This window comes from Crocuta crocuta, unplaced genomic scaffold (genome assembly GCF_008692635.1).
Source record: "Crocuta crocuta isolate KB4526 unplaced genomic scaffold, BGI_CrCroc_1.0 scaffold541, whole genome shotgun sequence".
NCBI lineage: Eukaryota > Metazoa > Chordata > Mammalia > Carnivora > Hyaenidae > Crocuta > Crocuta crocuta.
The window spans coordinates 480,205-497,434 of NW_027531901.1; the positions used below are offsets into that span (position 1 = coordinate 480,205).

At 53.7% G+C, this 17,230-nt stretch overlaps 1 protein-coding gene across 1 annotated transcript in view; it reads left to right on the top strand.

Moving 5' to 3' along the window:
- The window catches only part of ITGA9 (integrin subunit alpha 9), a 324,287-nt gene that overhangs the window by 241,836 nt on the left and 65,221 nt on the right, over positions 1 to 17,230 (top strand). Inside the window, exons 21-24 of the mRNA XM_077774005.1 lie at positions 4,320 to 4,406; positions 7,266 to 7,345; positions 14,120 to 14,209; positions 16,261 to 16,369. Coding sequence (XP_077630131.1) covers positions 4,320 to 4,406; positions 7,266 to 7,345; positions 14,120 to 14,209; positions 16,261 to 16,369 — 366 coding nt within the window. The remainder of the gene's footprint in view (positions 1 to 4,319; positions 4,407 to 7,265; positions 7,346 to 14,119; positions 14,210 to 16,260; positions 16,370 to 17,230) is intronic.

Consider the following 17,230-nt stretch of genomic DNA (forward strand, 5'->3'; position numbering starts at 1 on the left):
AAAAATTAATTTAAATGGAATCACTTGATCTCCAGGGAGAAGCCCTGATGGCATTTTATGGTATTGGAAATCCTTGTGAGCCAAGGAAAAGTGGGGCTGGAGAAAAGGCCAGTTATGTGAATCTTCTTAGAATAAGATCCAAGATTTCATAGTAAAAAAAATTTTAAAGATTTGATTGGGACTTTACTTGAAAAATAAAACTAAGAGCTCCTGGGTGGCTCAGTTGGTTAAGTGTCTGACTTCGACTCAGGTCATGATCTCATGGTTTGTGGTTGGAGCTCTGGGCTGACAGCTTGGAGCCTGGAGCCTGCTTCTGATTCTGTCTCTCTCTCTCTCTGCCTCTCCGCTGCTTGTGCTCTGTCTCTCTTTCTCTCAAAATTAAATAAAACACTTAAAAAAATTTTTAAAGGAAATGGAAACTAAAAATTATGGAAATAAGTTTATATTATCCTACATTTAACAGCTTTGTCGCATTGGAATTATAATGTCAAAGATATCTTAGACCAGGACAAAAGCTTATTTGCTTTATTAGCATCTTTAAAATAATTTGTTAATTTTGGAGACGAAGGAATTGAGTGCTAGGTGGGCAGCTTTTGGTGTGAACATTCCTATTATATCATAAGGTAATTTGTTTCAGATTTTGCGTTTTTCTTAGGACAGTCACAAAAGGGTCATTTTTACAATGGCATATTTTTTCCAAGGGCTTCTCTTGATCTATTTTATTTAAATCCATATCTTTGGAAGCATCTTAAAGTGTTGTCATCCAGGAATAATTATCAGTTAACTGATCTAACTTGGCCGGATCCAGATTTATCAGCGGCTTTCGGTGGTTTGAGCAGTTTTCCGACATCACTTTCACTGACTTCATGACAGCCCGCTTCTTTTGCATCAAGGGCTTCATTTCCCTCTGCAGTGAGTTTGCACCATATTTGAATTGGGCCATCAGATGTCTACCGTGTCTGGCGATCAGGGACACAGGGAGACATTTGTTCACCGGTCTGTGAGCGCTGATCTTGCAACAATGACACAGTTGTGTTTTCTAACCTAGTCAGGGTAAGCAATGACTGGGACATGGGAAAAAGCGAAGTGAAGGAGGTGCCTGGTGCGGAAGCCTCCCACATACCTCCTGGTGGGTACCAGTGCCTGGCAGGAGCCGTAAGCAACCCCCAGGAGATCACGATTTTGAAACTTCACTGGGTGTCTCTGTGTCTGCAGGATGCCCGCCACTACCAAGGGGGTGAACGGCTCCACAATGAGCCTGCGTTTTAGTTCTACGCTGGGCATCACGTGAAGCCAGAACACAGAGGGTGCTGAATCGCTGCCCTGATGGGCAGGGCTCGCAGCCAGGGAGGCTTTCTCTTGGTTAGTGTAGATGGAAACGAGACTGAGGAGCGTGTGTGTGTTCCCTTCCATTCCCTTTCCTCACCTGAGAGCAAGCCCCGTGCTTTCCAGTGCCGGGAGCCGCAGCTCTAGAGAGTATTGTGTGAGGTCAAGTTCACCAGAAGCAGAGCCCGAGATGGAGACTTCTGCACAAGCAGTTTATTAGGGAGTGAATGGAGTAGAACGGGGCAGAGGCCGGGACCAAACAGATGTACCGTCAGCCAGAGGCTGCTTTACCCTAATGAGTTGCGCAGCAGAACTGGTCTCAGCCGGAGGCAGAGGGATAGTCTTGTGCAGGCGTGTCTGTCAGTCACGGGCCGCAGAGACCTTGTGGGGAGGGGCGTTGTAGCCCCCCCGCAAAGTGGCTCCGGTCCAGCTGGAGGCTAATTGCACCCGTGTGGTAAAGGGGTTCTGGCAAGCACCCACACCAGCCGTACAAGGAGTCACGGTGCTGGCGTGCCTCACGGCTGTGGTAGGAGAGCGGGGCAGGGAAAGGCAACCCCAGGAAGGCCGAGTGATGCATGACTCCCTTCCCGTAGCACCACCAAGGGCGCGTGAGTCACGGATCACACACTGAGCGCTCCCAATCCTAGAGAGGTCTGTGGTTTCTGCTCTCTCTGCTTAGCCCCACCGAGATCCAAACAGAATTTTGTAATCTCTAGTAGACCGAGTGGGGTGGCAGAGAGACTTAGACTAATGCGATAAATGCTGGCTTAAAAGTTATGTTCTAGCATTTGGGGATTAACAAAAAGAAGTAAATCCAGCAACTCTTGAATAATCAATCAAAAGCAATCTTAAACCAAAGCCAAGTAAACCAAGGGCTTCTCAAGTTCCAGAGAGAGTTTTTGAAGCCACAGCCCTTCCTTCACACCCACGCAAAAACTAAAAAGTCTTCAGGGCAATAAATCTGTATTTCAGGAACAGATAGACCTTTGACTTGAATTGAAAATCTCTCTCCTGGAGGCGCCTGGGTGGCTCAGTTGGTTAGCATCCAAGTCTTGATTTCGGCTCAGGTCATGATCTCATGGTTTGTGGGATTGAGCGTCACATCGGGCTCTGTGCTGACATCACAGCCCGCCTGGGATTCTCTCTCCCTCTCCCTGCCCCTCCCACGCACACTCGCATGCTCTCCTGCCCACATGTGTGTGCTCTTTCTCTCACTCTCTCAAGTTGAAAGGAAGGAAGGGAGGGAGGGGGAAGAGAAGGGAAGGGAAGGGAAGGGAAGGGAAGGGAAGGGAAGGGAAGGGAAGGGAAGGGAAGGAAATAAGTGAGGAAGGAAGAAAGGAAGGGAGAGGGAAGAGAAGTAGGAAGGAAAGAAGGGAAAGAAGGAAGGAAGGAAGGAAGGAAGGAAGGAAGGAAGGAAGGAAGGAAGGAAGGAAGGAAGAAAACCTCTTACCTGCTTTGAAAGGAATTTCCAGTGGGGTATTGAACTTCACAAAGGGAGTTTGGAACTAGGTTGGATAATCATGTAATCTATATATATGCCGGGACACTCTCGAGAGTAACTATACTCATGACAGATGTGCATGGGAACTGAGGCTCGACGTCACCTAGGCTTGGGCTCGCTGCCCCTGCTGCCCACAAGCTGATTAGCTAGGATTTCAAGGAGCTTCTCCTTGGGCCAGTGGGGACCCCGCATCTGCAGAGAGGAATGTGAGGAAGGGGATGGTGACAAAGCCACCGCGGTGAATCATTAGGACCAATCTTGGGGACATGCAGGTCTTGAGACAGCATTTGAGAAATTATTCTCTGGTTTCCTTAGTGAAACTGCCAACACACACCCCTCTGTTCCAAGAGCAGCCCCTCGCTCTGACATCTAAATGTCTGTTTCTCTGCTGAGAGGTTTCTTCTTTCTAAGCTCTGAGCTCTTCAAGGACAGGGATCGACATCTTTCAGACCTGTGCCCTTCACACTGATCGTGGTAGGTGGTGTGCTGACCCAGCTACGCAACAGATGCTCAGGGTCTTCCCTGAATCCCGGGCCACTTCCACACTATGTGCGTGAACTTAGCACCCATGAGTGTTTGGGGCCAAGATTCATGAAGTCAGCATTGGAAGCAGGACTGAGGAAGAGTGTTCCTGATGGGGGAACAACTTAAAGGTGCTTGTAGGGTGTTTGTAGAATAGTAATGTGTATGCTCGTTCCCTCGAGAAAATCAGAGTTGTGGAATGGAGAAGGAGACACGCTATAGAGGGCACCGAGGATGACCTTGGGGAAGGCACATGACCTCATTGAACTTTGGTGTCCTGGCTTCTAGACACACAGCAAATGTTAGTTCTGGGCCTTTTCCTTCTCCGAAATCTGCAGCGTGCTGTCTCCTCTCGGAAGTCTTGCTTTGGCTTCCGTAACTTGGAGCCTGTGGGTTACGAAGAGCCTCCTGCCTTCCGCGTGTTGTAGACATGTGTCCAGGGGAGAGAAAGCAGCTCCCCATGACCCCTCTCCTGGCTTCCACGTGCCGCCATGTGTAGAGTCCAGTCCTGGTGGGCTACACAGGAAACTTCTCCTCGCCCCCGTGCCTGGGAGCACTTGCAGGGGCCGGCTCAGCCCTTACATGCCTCCTTGGTGTGTGTTGTCCTTAGAGCTGGTCTTTCCAAAACTAGCAAGGCCTCGAAAGGCAGGATTAGAGTGTGGGCGTAAGAGAAGGTGTCCAGAAAGGCAACTCGGTTGTCTTTAATCCAAACCTTTGGAGGCAGCCAGCTCACGTGCAGCCCGGTCCAGTTCACCAGGAGAGCACTGGGGTTCAGAGCCGAAACATGAGTTAAGAGTGTCCTGTGCACTGCTTCCCCGGGAGCCCATGGGAAGGGCGGGCCGCCAGAGGAGGGCTGGGGACTGGGCCCAAGAAGACCGTGTTTGCTGAAGTCTCCATCTGCCTCTCCAAGGCCACTTACACACATCTGTCCACAAAGCCAGCCCATCCATGGGTGCTTCTTCTCTTTCAGGAGGAAATGGGCATTTCCTGTGAACTGCTGGAATCGGACTTTCTCAAATGCAGCGTGGGGTTTCCTTTCATGAGGTCCAAGTCAAAGGTAAGAGGCAGATACGGGGCCCTTCCTTCGCAGGAGGCCCCCAGCCCTTCCCAGCGGTCACCTGCTCCCCCTCCCCCAGTCTTCCTCCACGGCCCTTGGAGCAATGGCCCCACCTGGCAACCTGCTCCAGGTGCATGCCGCGGGGGCCCTGGCACATGCTCTTCCTCTTGGATCCACGTGACATACCGCGAATGTGAAAGACTTACCATGGCCTTGGTACTTTAAGCACCATCCAGGTGGCCTTCCTGAAAATCTTTCTCTGGGACATTCCGTGTCGCTGTGACAGAGACAATGTAGGGGAAACGTGGTCTGGGCTAGTGACTGCCGTTCTGTCACTCCCCTGGGCACTCAAAATTTTCTGAAGAGACCTCTTAAAATCCTTTTTTTTTAATATTTTTTTTATTTATTCCTAGGAGAGAGAGAGAGAGAGAGAGAGACAGCGTGAGCAGGGGAGGGTCAGAGAGAGAGGGAGATACAGACTCTGAAATAGGCTCCAGGCTCTGAGCTGGCAGTCAGCACAGAGACCGACGCGGGGCTCGAACCCACGAACCACGAGATCATGACCTAAGCGAAAGTCGGACGCTTAACCGACTAAGCCACCCAGGTGCCCCAAGACTTCTTAAAATTCTTAAAACATAAATAATAGTATTGCATTTTATTTTTTTAAGTAAAAGAAATTAGAGTCACTTTGGTATTTATAAGGACCCAGATTTTCTGAGCTCAAACAACAATGTGGTCATGGTCCAGTATACTCAAACATTCATGGAACATTCTGGCATATGCCAGCATGATAAGAATATGCAAAGATACGTCAAACGTGATTTTTGGAACAAAAACTAGAATCTAATAGATCAAGTCTGCCTTTTGAAATGGAAGCTATTTTGCCAGCCATGATTTGAAGGAAATTTCACATTTCTTCGCCAAACATTCCCCCCAACCCACCAAAAAAAAGAAGATTTAATCCTCCATCCTGCCTATGTCACAGAATCAAACTGTTTTCATCTCCAAGGCGTGCCGGTCCCAGGGCCTGATAGCTGTCTTGCACACCATTTGCAAAACAAACGAGAAAGAGGATTTGCTTATTTCCTAGCAACTCACTCAAACCCTTCAGTCTCATTGCGTGTGCTGCTCCAACCTATAGTGGCTCTTACATCTGTGATCTCCAGCCCTTCCTGCTCCGTTCCTTACTCTGTCCATGTTCATCCCAGGAGAAGGGACGAGGTGGCTGCCCTTGGAAAAGGGGTTACAAATAGTGGGCCAGACACTGGCCACGTCCCGTTAGACTCCACGTGGGGGGAGGAGAAGAGGAAGACTCGAGCCCTGGATGTGATTGCCCTGTGGTCACACACGAGGCACCTCCACACACACATTTAATTGAAATCTTTTCAGCTACTGAAAATGGACTTGGTTGAAAACCAGTAACCGCTGCCATTTCAGCATGAAATCCAGCCTGTGTCCCAAATCACACCCAAGGTGTGCCTTGCTAGTTTTAGATTAAAGATTATTTTAAAAGGAAAATTGTATCGCTTTCATGTGCGGATCCAGGATCGCTTACCATAAAGAGAGGGTGGTTGTAAAAGTGAATGCAGTGAAAACAGAGCCACACTGAATTCAGAAGCATTAAATTTTGTCACAATTCATTAACTCTCAGAACAGTCGTGGGGCCAACAGAAGTGTGAGTGCTGGAAGCTGGATGTTTTCCCGGCTTGGTGATGCCGCCGCCTTCCTCCCTCAGATGGAGGCTCAAACCTGGGGATGGGGCATCCGGGGTGAGTCCCGGGGAAAGCGGGGACAGGAACTGCCTCTCTCCGTGCCCGGCGTGACCCACCCGGCTGCTCACTTTCCGGCCATGGGTTTCCAGCCCTCGTGACCAGCCTGCCGAGTCTCCGGCCTTCCGTTCTCCGCGGCCCCGGCTCTCACCTCACCCGGGTCTTTAGTGCGATGAGTTCGTCTCCCGCCAGTTCTGACTGCGCTGGGATAGGGCCCTTGGCTTTCCCGCCCGTTGTGCCCTCCAGCTCCGCCTCCCGCCCGTCTCCATGCCCCACGCTCCCTGGGAACCGGCAGCCCCTCCTGCCGCAGGAGCTCCTGCCCGAAGAGGGCCAAGCAGCGCGCCCCGTGTTTGGTGGTCCTGTGTCCGTTACCCCCAGGCAGCTTCCAGCGCGGTCGAGTCCAGTGCCCAGCATTAGTCATCAAGGAACCCAAATACTTCGCTGTTAAATAATCATAGGCTCTCAGAGCTTGCTGGAATTTAAGAATCATTTCATCCAGGGGCGCCTGGGGGGCTCAGTCGGTTAAACGTCCGACTTCAGCTCAGGTCATGATCTCGCAGTTTAGGAGTTCGGGCTGACAGCTCAGAGCCTGGAGCCTGGTCCGGATTCTGTCTGTCTGTCTGTCTGTCTGTCTCTCTCTCCTTCTTTCCCCATCCCCTTCCTCCCTTCCTCCCTCCCCCACCACTCTCTCTCCAAATAAACTTAAAAAAATAAATAAAGTAGTCTTTAAACAAAAAGAGTGAGGCAGTGAAAGTACAAAGTAAAGGACTCAGGTGGATGATCTGCAGATGTTGCAAACTTCAGGAAGATGGTGTGTGAGTGACATTTAGAAAGGCGCCTGGTTTAAGGGACAAGCACATCACTGCCAGGGAACCTGAGTTGCTGGAAAGGACAGCGTGCCTCTCAGCAGACCACACTCGGGGCTTGGTTTTGTCGCTAAAGCGCATCTCCGGCCTGGCATCAGAAAGACGCACGTACAAGGTAAAGCTTGTCGTGCACACGGGCTTCCCGAGGTCCTAAACTGCAGAGGACTTTAGCGCTCAAGTTCAGAACCCTTGCTAATCCCAGATGTCACCCTCTCTTCCCCTAGTACGAATTCAGCGTGATCTTTGACACCAGCCACCTGTCTGGGGAAGAGGAAGTTCTTAGCTTCACCGTTACTGCTCAGAGGTAAGGGGGTTTCATTTTTCTCTTCCAAGATGAAAGATTCATGGGACCAGGAAAGGACCTGCCCTGGCCGTGCTTTGATGATGCTCAGGACGCTGAGGAGGAAGGCCCAGTTCAGTGATGAGCCCCAGGCCATGGGTGGGACCAGCCTGCTCAGGGACGGCGCTTGTCCGGTCCTGCCTACGCGGCTGCCCGGCCACACTGAGCTCCAGGTGTCTGGGGGCCACCCAGCCGGAGGGACAGCCAGGGACAGACCGGGAGAGGTGAGGATTCTGGTCCAAACTCGCGTGGCTGATTAGCTCACAGACTGCCTCCGCGGGTTGTCAGACAGAGTCAGCTGCTCCTGGTGAGCCCAGCAGTGCTGCAGGGGGAGAGCGCTGAGGGCCTGGCCGCGCCTGCGTCAGCGGCCCGAGACCTGCTCCTCCGGAGAGGGCTTGTCCGGGAAAGCTTATGAGCACAGGGCGGCTCCTCCGCTCAGCAGTGCTCCCGCCCTCCCCCTCCAGCGTGCCCTGAGCCCCAAGAGGGCCTTGGGGGAGCGCCATTTGGGTGGCGCTTGGCCGTCAGCTGGGAGGGAAGGAGAGGTGTTTGGTGGGTGAGTTGGAAAAAACAAGCGTTGGTTGAGCTGTAGCGTGGATACCTTTGTGATTTGAATTTTCTTATTTTGGAAATGATTGTTTAAACCTAGTGGAAGTGTTGCAAAGTGTAACTCAAGCAGCTCCCACGTACCTCTGCCCAGCATCCCCTGGCGTCCACGCTTGGCTCCTTTGCGTTGTCATTCTCTGCATACTTTTCTCCTTGACCACGTGTGAGTAGGTTGCAGAAGTCATGCCTCTTTCCCATAAGGACCTCGGTGCTCACGTCCTAAGAAGGAAGCCGTTCTCTTAAATAACCACAGGTAGTTAGCAAATTCAGGAGACTTAACCACTGATGCAATACTCTCAGCTACAGTCCGTGTGCCAGTCATCCCAGTGACCCTTCACCCCCTTTCCACCGGTCCACCGTCCCACCAGGCATCATGTCTTATCTGTAGTTGCTGTAACCTCCAAACAAACGTTCACGCCTCGAATCCTACGTCTGTCCTGGAGGTGGTCCTGAGATCTGAACCGCACGCCCTGAAGGCCAAGGTCAGACCAGGACCGCTGAACAAGATGAGAAAACAAAACGAGGAGCCTGCACGACTCATAGAGGCCAGGAAAACGAAGGCCAGACACCGAGGGAGCAGCGAGGGCTGAGCTCATTCAGGGGAAGATGCTTGGTGGGGCCACAGGGTATTAGTACAGGGGTCCGACCCGAAGATCCGCACAGTCTGGGGTGCAGAGTGAGGCAACGGGCTCGGCTCTGTGAAACTAAACCCTGTCCCCCCCACCGGCATGATCACCTTTGACCGTGTTCAACCCAAACCTTCCTATGAGGAGGATGCCCTCAGGAGCTGAGAAGGAGCCCCTCAGCCACGTCCCAAATTCGAGAGAATGACATTTCCCGGACTCTTCAGATGAGCCACACTGGGGCCAGCTCAGGGGTAAGGTGCTGCATGGGAGCGCAGAGGCGCCGGCCCCCAGATTCAGCAGGGAGTCGTGCTGTGGACCAGCTGCCTCCCCCACCCACGTCTTCAGGTGGCTGCCCTGGGGACAGGGCCCAGCTGGGGCTGAGAGGTTCCTGGATGAGTCAGGGGGAGGCTGCCATCCCGAGCCAGCTCAGAAGGCTCCCGTCTAGAGATGGAGGCAGACACGCAGCTTCCTCCGGGGGGGGAACTAGCGGGGCGCACACCTCGCTCCCTCCGTCTGCAAACGTGTGGGCACTGCCCACAAGCCAGGCGCCGTGTGAGACGCGGGCACGGCCCCTCCTCTCGGGGAGCGAGTATGCTGGTAGCAGGGGACAGATACTGAGCTGATGACTGTGTCACGTCTCGTAGGGCAGGGAGAGCCCCAGCCCCAGCGAATGGGCTTAAAGAGGGCACAGGGCAAGATGCTTTAGGGATGCCAGCGACTGCTCTGTCTTGCGGGTGAACCCCACAGTGGGTCCCTGCCCTACGAGGGCCCTAGGGACAAATCTAGGAATGGCTGATCCCCTGTGAGGCGGTACTGGAGCCACTGGATTCCAACACTAAACCAAAGCATCTTGAGGCCACTTCCTACCTCAAGGAGCACCTCCTCCTGTGACCCCCAAACTCGTGAGCATCGAAACTGTTAGACTTTTAATTCAACCAATAAGCTCTGGCTGTGCGACTCATAGCCAGTTTTACCGCGGGCCACCTATTAATTCGCCTAATTGGAGGGGCTACTTTAGCCCTAACAACCATGAGCACCTCTGGAGCCCTTGTTTAAGGGTTTAATTATCTTGTCTTACTAACAGTTCTTGGATTTGCTGTGGCCCTAGGAGGGTCCAGGACAGTCCTATGCAGTCTCTGGTCTCAATCGCTTCAAGCCTCACAGCGGACTCACAAACCTGTAATTAAGGCGTCCCCTGAAATCATCAAAACTTGATTAAAGTGAAGGCTTCCGCTCAGCGGAGACCGGGCCCTGAGGGACGGCAGAAGGTGACGGCACATGTTCCCACTCAGGAGACTGCGCCCCGGCGGCCTCTGGATTCTTCATGTCCCCCTGTCTTCACGGGGCCAGGAGAGGGAAAGCCAGAGCCTCCCCTGCATTCCTGGGGACGCCCACGACCCCGGACGGTGCTGATCAAGGTGCCCTGAAGCCTTAAAGAGCATCACCCTGCCCACCACAAGCACTTCTCTCTACAAGCTGTTTCTCCAGAAACACTCCTTTCTCCGCTGTTACAGCCTTGATGTTTCATCTTGGAATTTTGCCCCCAGCCATAGTAAGGCCCACCTGGTGCCTTCCTCTGAATCTTGGCCTCTTCTATACTCCAGCCAAGACGTGCACCTGAGCAAACATACTATCATACTCGCCCCCTTAGTGATTCCTGAATTTTCACAGAAACCCCAATTCCCCGGAATCTCGGACTGAGATTCTTCCCAGGCGCTGAGTCTTTTAGTTCTCTGCAGTCCATGCTGGCCCCTCACTAGTGGCTCTGCCCTCAGGCACCCCCTGTCCCTCTCTAGCCACTGGGCGTTTGGGAAGCTCAGGTTGGTCCCCAACAAGTACAAACCAGCAGTCACATCCCTGAGCTGCGGACACAAAGAAGCCCTGATGGCTTCTCCCACCGCCCTTTGCTTCTGTTTTCATTCAGGCCTCCCTCAGCCTCCAAGTTATTTAAAGCTCATGGCATTCAGATTCACTTTCCCTTGAGAACGACTGGGTGCCGGAAGCATCCGTGTTCAGAGCCCTTCCATCCACAACCACAGTCGCATGTTTTGGCTTCAGTGCTACTTTCTGTACTTTTTTTTTTTTAGCATTATTGCTAATATTTTGGAGAATGTTCTCTCTCCTGAAAATAAGAGCGCAGCACATCACAATGTTTATTTGGCTCTCTACCTCGTGTTACTGTCCCACTTCCGCCCCAGAGGTGATGACTCTCTGGCCCTTAGTTCAGCACTAGTCGGACTTGCTGAACAAACACTAAGCATATGTAAAAACGTAGGTGTCCATACTGACAGCAGTGATCGTTGGAATCCAGCCCAGCCAGCCCAGAAATCCCGCACCACCTCCCAGCCCGGCAGGGGGGCCACACCCTGGGGTGCTAGCGGTTCAACGCAGGTACGGCTGGCTGGGCTTGCAAACTTTGACCTCGTGTGAGACTTGGCTGTGTCTTATGCGTGCTGTTTGAAGATCACGTAATCCGTTCACATAAAACGTGACTGCGATCTACCAGAAACACATACAAAGCATAGACAAGATGGACTTTGTTCCCATTGCTAGGACCCAGAAGGGCTTCCCTGGGGTTGGCATTTGCCAGAAGAGTATGTTTCCAGGCGGAGGACACAGAGGCACAGCGTGGGGAACGCAGAGGAGCCGATGCCCACACGGGTGGTGAGCGCTGCAGGGAGCTGGGGGTCCGGCAGAGGAGATGGGCTGGGCCGTGGAAGGCGCACGCAGCTCAGAAAGTCTGCACTCCATGCCGACAGCAGAAAGGTTTGGAAGCGGGAAGTGAGGCGTGCAACCACTTGCCCACAGAGCGCGAGATGGTTGAATTTACTGAAGGAGGCAAATGGCCAGTCAGACCTGGAAATCCTCTCCCGCTGTTGCTCGGATCCACAGAAAACTGCGGCAGATCCATCAGGGTGCCCTCTCCATCCCTCTCCCCCGGGGCAGTCGTGTTCCTGGGAAGGATCGTTTGGGCAGGAAGTAAATGCGTGGAAGCAACTTCCCTTGTCAAAAAGAGGAAACTCCACCTGCCTCCCAACCCCACCCAGGGCTCATCAGTGGTATCAGAGACGAGAGCCAACAGCACCACGGCCAGACTCTGTTAGGATCACGTGTCCGTAGACTCCAGCTGTGCCCACTGGAGTCACCTGGGGGAGGTTTAGAAAACTACCGATGCCTGGTCCGTCCTGCAGAAATTTGGATCTAATAGTCTGCATGAGATCTCAGCTTCGGCATTTTGAAATGGTCTCATTAGGTGACTGTAGCAAGCAGCCACAGCTGAGAGCCACTAGCTGGGGTCCCTGGCTCTAGGCTGGGCACATTTCCACTCAGCAAGCATCTATTAGGCATGTACTATTTATCAGATGCAGTGCTGGGCACAGAAGAAAATGCTAATAACTTACAAAAATCAAGAATGCCCCCTTTTGTGCATTAACTGCTGCATCGCATCAGGGGACACCGGGTAGTGGCAGCTTACACACTGAAATAGAATCTTCCGGCACTTGAGTCACGAATGTTAAGGAAGCCGTACTCTACGTTATACGTGCAGCAGAATGCAGCAGGCGCTCATTTCTTGCCAGATGTCGGTGAGAACCGCCCCACTGCCCCGGAGGGCGGCCTCAGCACTTGACTCCCTGCTACGACTGAAAGATCCTTAAAGCCCCTTATCTCGAAAGCCACAGTTAAAATATCAGTCTTTCCGTCCTCCCCGTCACCACCCTTTGAAGCTCTCCTGCCTGCGTGTGGATTTAGGGGGACATAAAGTTGAGGCTAAACAGTCCTCAAAGGCTCTCTCAGCGGCCTGGCTCCGCAGACCCTGGGAAAGGCTGGTCATCTCGAGTCCGAGTTCCCAGAGCGGCTGAAGCCTTTTGATGTCTGGCCTCTGTATCTCAACTTTTCAACTTCAGTCGGTCTGGAGCAGTCACCCGGTGACTGATGAGACCGCCGGGCCTGAGCCACCAGCAGCCACAGGTGGCTGGACACATGGCCGGGCCAGGGGTGGCACTTCCCTCAGGAACCCGTGACTCAGCCCGAGCAGGAAGCAGGGTGTGGGAGGGAGCGGCCCGGGGTTCGGCAGCCTGGTCGGCCTCTAGCAGAGATTCTGAGGCTTGTATTGCCCCCGGGAAGGAAAGGCCAGGTGGGCACCTGACCCTGCGCTCTGAGCGCTGGAGGTCTCTGCATCTGCCGGAGACAGAGGAGGAGTCTGGGGTCAGAGTCACAGAGCACCATTGTTTCAGAACAATAGGAGAAAGGAGGGGAGGGGATGTGGACCAGCACTCTCTGGGGGGAGAGGAAGGCAGAGGGGGCAGAAGCAGGGCCGGGAACAGGCAGGAACTCTGCAGGCCTTCAGGGAAGGGGGGAGGGGCTGGGGAGGGGTCCCCGAGCTGTGCCCTAACCTCTGTGGGGCTTGGGGCCACTGCATTCCACCCCTGGAAGGTGCGCTTGGCTTCCAGCTGGGATCCCAACCAGTCGTCTTGGAAATGCAACAAAATAGTAAACGCAAGCTCGCTCTTCCCCCTCCTCCCTTCCCTCCTCCTTTCTCCCCTTCTTCCCCGCGCTCCGCAGCCTCCCAAGTCATATCAGATGTGGAGAAGGACTCTGCATGGGAAAGCCCTGGTGTGGGAGTCGGACTGGCCTGTGTCGCCACGCGTCCTGGGCGCTCCCTAGTCGGCCGGAGGTGGGCAGCCCCTCTAGGGCGCCTCCGAGGCCCGGGTGAGCTCCCGCTGCGCTCACGCTGCAGGGGCCGCCCAGCAGCGTCAGCCTCCTCACCCTCCCCTTTCCAGAAGGGCCTCACAGCACCCCCGACCCCGCCGGGACGCCTGCACGGGACGTCCCGCAGCCAGGAGTCTAGAGGAGGCCCCGTGATCTTTCTCAGGGGAGGATCGGCCGGGCCTGGGGTCCCGGCGGTGGGGGAGGCCTCGGGTGGGAAGGGCGGCGCCTGTCCGGCAGACGGGCCCAGCGCAGCGCCCTCGCCCTGCCGGCTGCCCAGGGACGAGCACGTACAGAAGTGGCGCAGCGCTGGGCCCGCCCCAGCCCCCCGGCACCCCTTCCCCTGCACCCACCGGACCCCTCCCAGCTCCCACGGTGCCGAGGCTTTCCCTGGCCCGAGCCCGCTCGCTTGGACGCGCGCAGGAGTCGGGTCTGTGGGTAAAGCCCCACCTGCCCGGAAGACGGAGAAGATGAGGTGTATGCTCCGCGCTGCCTCGCAGACGTCCCTGGACCCCCTGGGCCCTGCGCCCTCTTTGTCTTGCTTCCTCCCCCTCCGTCCACTCCCAGCTGCGGTCTGCACCGCCTCCCGGGCACACCGCACTCACAGCTTTGGGAGGGGACCGCAGCGGGGACGACACAGTGCCCACTGTGACTCCGTACGGGGACCAGCAACAGAACTGAGGGTACGTAAGGCCACAGTCAGCCCTCGGACGGTGACAGATTGGGGTCTGACCCGGAACAGAGCAGCCTGCTGCCGGGCAGCGCGCCCTGACCCGCACTCCCCCCTCTCCTTCCCGCGCAGCGGCAACGTGGAGCGCTCCGAGTCCCTGCACGACAACACCCTCACGCTGGCCGTGCCACTGATGCACGAGGTGGACACGTCCATCACCGGGTGAGTAGCCAGGGCGGCCGAGCGCGGGGGGCCCTCGGTGGAGCGCTGTGCCCTGCTGGCGTCTGCCCGGGCAGCCGGGCGTCGCGGCCCTGCCCGGTCCACTTCTCCCGGGCTTTGAAATGCAGGGCAAAGGCAGAGCTACCGGCTGGCGTCCTCCTCCCTCCCTGTTTTCTCCCCTCTCCCTGCCTGCCACCCACCCACCCGCTGGGTAACACAGGGAGTTTGATGACAGGGTTAAGCCCATACTTTCTCTGAGCATTGCGTACACCTTGATGTGCGCGTTTTCCCAGCACCTGCCCCTCCAGGGTGTCAAGATGCCTGGGATTCAAATCTCAGCTGAGCGGCTGGGCCAGAGGTTACAGCCAGATGTGTCCCAGCGGCTGGCTGGCTCGCACCAAGGCTCGCCTTTCTGATTAGCTTCACAGTCAGCTCCAGCTTTGCGTGTTTCTGTTAACCCCTTCGGAAACAGCGGCGCCTGTCTGCGGTGGTCTAGAACGGACAGGGGACGATTCCCGGGTACGCCATCTGCCCAGGGGGCGTCCGCGGCCACTCAGCGTTGCTGGCATTGAAAGGCAGGGCTGCGGGCTGCAGGGACCCAAAGCAACCCGGGTGGTTTTCCGCCAAAGCCCAGGCCTGGCAAACTGAGAACTCAGTTCCCATTTCTGGCTTCAGGAAACAGAGCACAGTTTGATAGTGGACAAAGGATTTGCACAATGAAGAGTAGATCAGATGAGGACCCACTGAACCCCTGCCCCAAATGCAAGCTGAACTTTTTACAAGTTCAGAGTTTCTCATTTTTCACTTTTCAAGGGCTTCTGGGTCCCGGGCCTTGGCCAGCAGTGGAAACGTTAATGCATTGCAGAAGGGCCACTCTGCAAGAACTCGCATGCCGCTGGGTGCCTGGAACGAGCCTCTGGGCGTGCCTGCACTCTGACCGCTGTTTGTCAAGCTTTTCAAACCCTAGGCATCAGACGAATATATTTGCAAGTTAGCATAGATTTGCCTCTGTTCTATTTTTAACTACGTGCGTTTGTTTATTTGCCTCATCAGAGGCTCACTGAGAATATGGCCCGAACCAGGACCTGTCCTTGGGGAGGACAGAGAAAACACTTGATCTTGTTGTCAGACCCTAGGAGGCCTCATTGTCGAGGCGTTAACAGCCCCCATTGAAGCCATCAGTCACACACACGAGTCAACCTCTGGTCTTTCCAGGAACATAAAACAAGGCGAGTTTAAAGGAATCAGTTCTTGCCATTTGATATGGCCAGAAACTCACTACATTTCTAAAATAACAGACTTAAGTTGAAAGTAGATGGATTGCTGTCCTTTTAGATTTGTACCAAAAATCCTACATTCCCGTGTCTTGGCGAGTGAGTGGCTTCTAGAATCTCATTTAGAATCCATCGTTTGTCTCGGAATTCAAGTGGGTCTGGGCTTGGTTTCAAATCAGGTTTTGTTCACACGGGCAATGTGGAAGCATCACTACAAACTGAGCTTGGATTCTCAACCACAGGTTAAGTAGCCAGTGTTTGAAATCTGAAGAAAAATGCCATCATTGAACAGACTCACTTTTAATACCTCATTTCTAGTGGTTTAGGGAGTCTGACATTTCACTTTTTTTAATGAATATGTCAGAGTGGGATGTAGGATGCCAGATATATAATTCATTTGTATTTATTTCTTAACAGCTTGTTGTATTCTTCCTCAACCCACAAAATGTTTTTCAAATGATAAAGCAGAACATGTATAATTTTGTGCTCCAGTTTAAAAGAAAACTGAACTCAACGCTACCATGGTCATCCTCTTCCTTTTAGAAACATAATCTCGGGGGGCGCCTGGGTGGCTTAGTCGGTTAAGCGTCCGACTTTCGCTTAGNTAACACAAGACATTCCTGGAAGTAACAATTCCAGAAGGGAAGGGTTTGGTGAAGACATGGAGGGGGCAGGGTTCTAGATTAAATAGAGACAGAGGTTTGGGTTCTCAGGAGAGCTGTGACTGTGGGTTGCTTGACTGAGGCTTAAGATGACGGATTAAATGCTTCCCTCTTTCAGAATCATGTCTCCAACGTCCTTTGTGTACGGCGACTCCGTGGATGCGTCTAACTTCATTCAGCTGGATGACATGGAGTGTCACTTTCAGCCCCTCAACATCACCCTTCAGGTACCACCTCTGGAGACCGTCTCTGTCAGTGGGGGCCCACGAGATGGGTCTCCTACTGAAAAACAGCTAAAGAACTAGGCTCTTTCCAGGAGAAAATTGTCCCAGCCTGCTTGGCTAGAGTCGGGTGTGTGTGTGTGTGCCTCTGTGTGTGTGTGTGTGTGTGTGTGTGTGTGTGTGTGTGTATTTCCNCAATCCCTTTCCTGTCTGCCGTGTAGACCCCTCTGCTTTTCAACGCTTGGAAGGAAAACTGCATGATAAACACCAGCTTTCCCCAAGAAAGCCAGCATCCCAACCCAAATGGCCCCAGAGGGTCCCTTCGAGTTCTCCATCATTACTCAGCTTCTGGGCAGGGCAGCCACATGCATTTGCTGTGTCCCCTTTTTCCTGGGCTGCTTCTTGCTGACGCGGCCTGGGGCCCACTCCTCCCACGAGGAACAGCCACTCGGAAGTGCTGTCTCCCAGTAGCAGAGCGGTGCAGGAGCGCTAAGCTCCCCTGGGAGGCAGCCCGCTGCTCCCTCGCGCCCCCCCAGTCATAGAAGCCCAGCAGGTCCCGTGGTGTGGACCATGGGTGTCGGAAGGAACACTATTTTTTCTCTAGACCAGGGTGAGCAGACATTCTCTGCAGAGGGCCAGCAGGCAAGGGTGTTAGGGTTTGTGGGGTGCAGTGTCTGGAGCCAGTGTCCAGCTAAGCCACTGTAGTGTCCACGTGCCCATGCGGACGGTACGTGGCCGAACCGTAGTTATGGCACTGAGGCTTGGCTTTGTATTATCTTCTTAGGTCGTGAAATGTTATATATGTATATAAATGTTATAAATATATATATATTTTCCCAATTATTTTAAAATGTAAAACCATTCTTA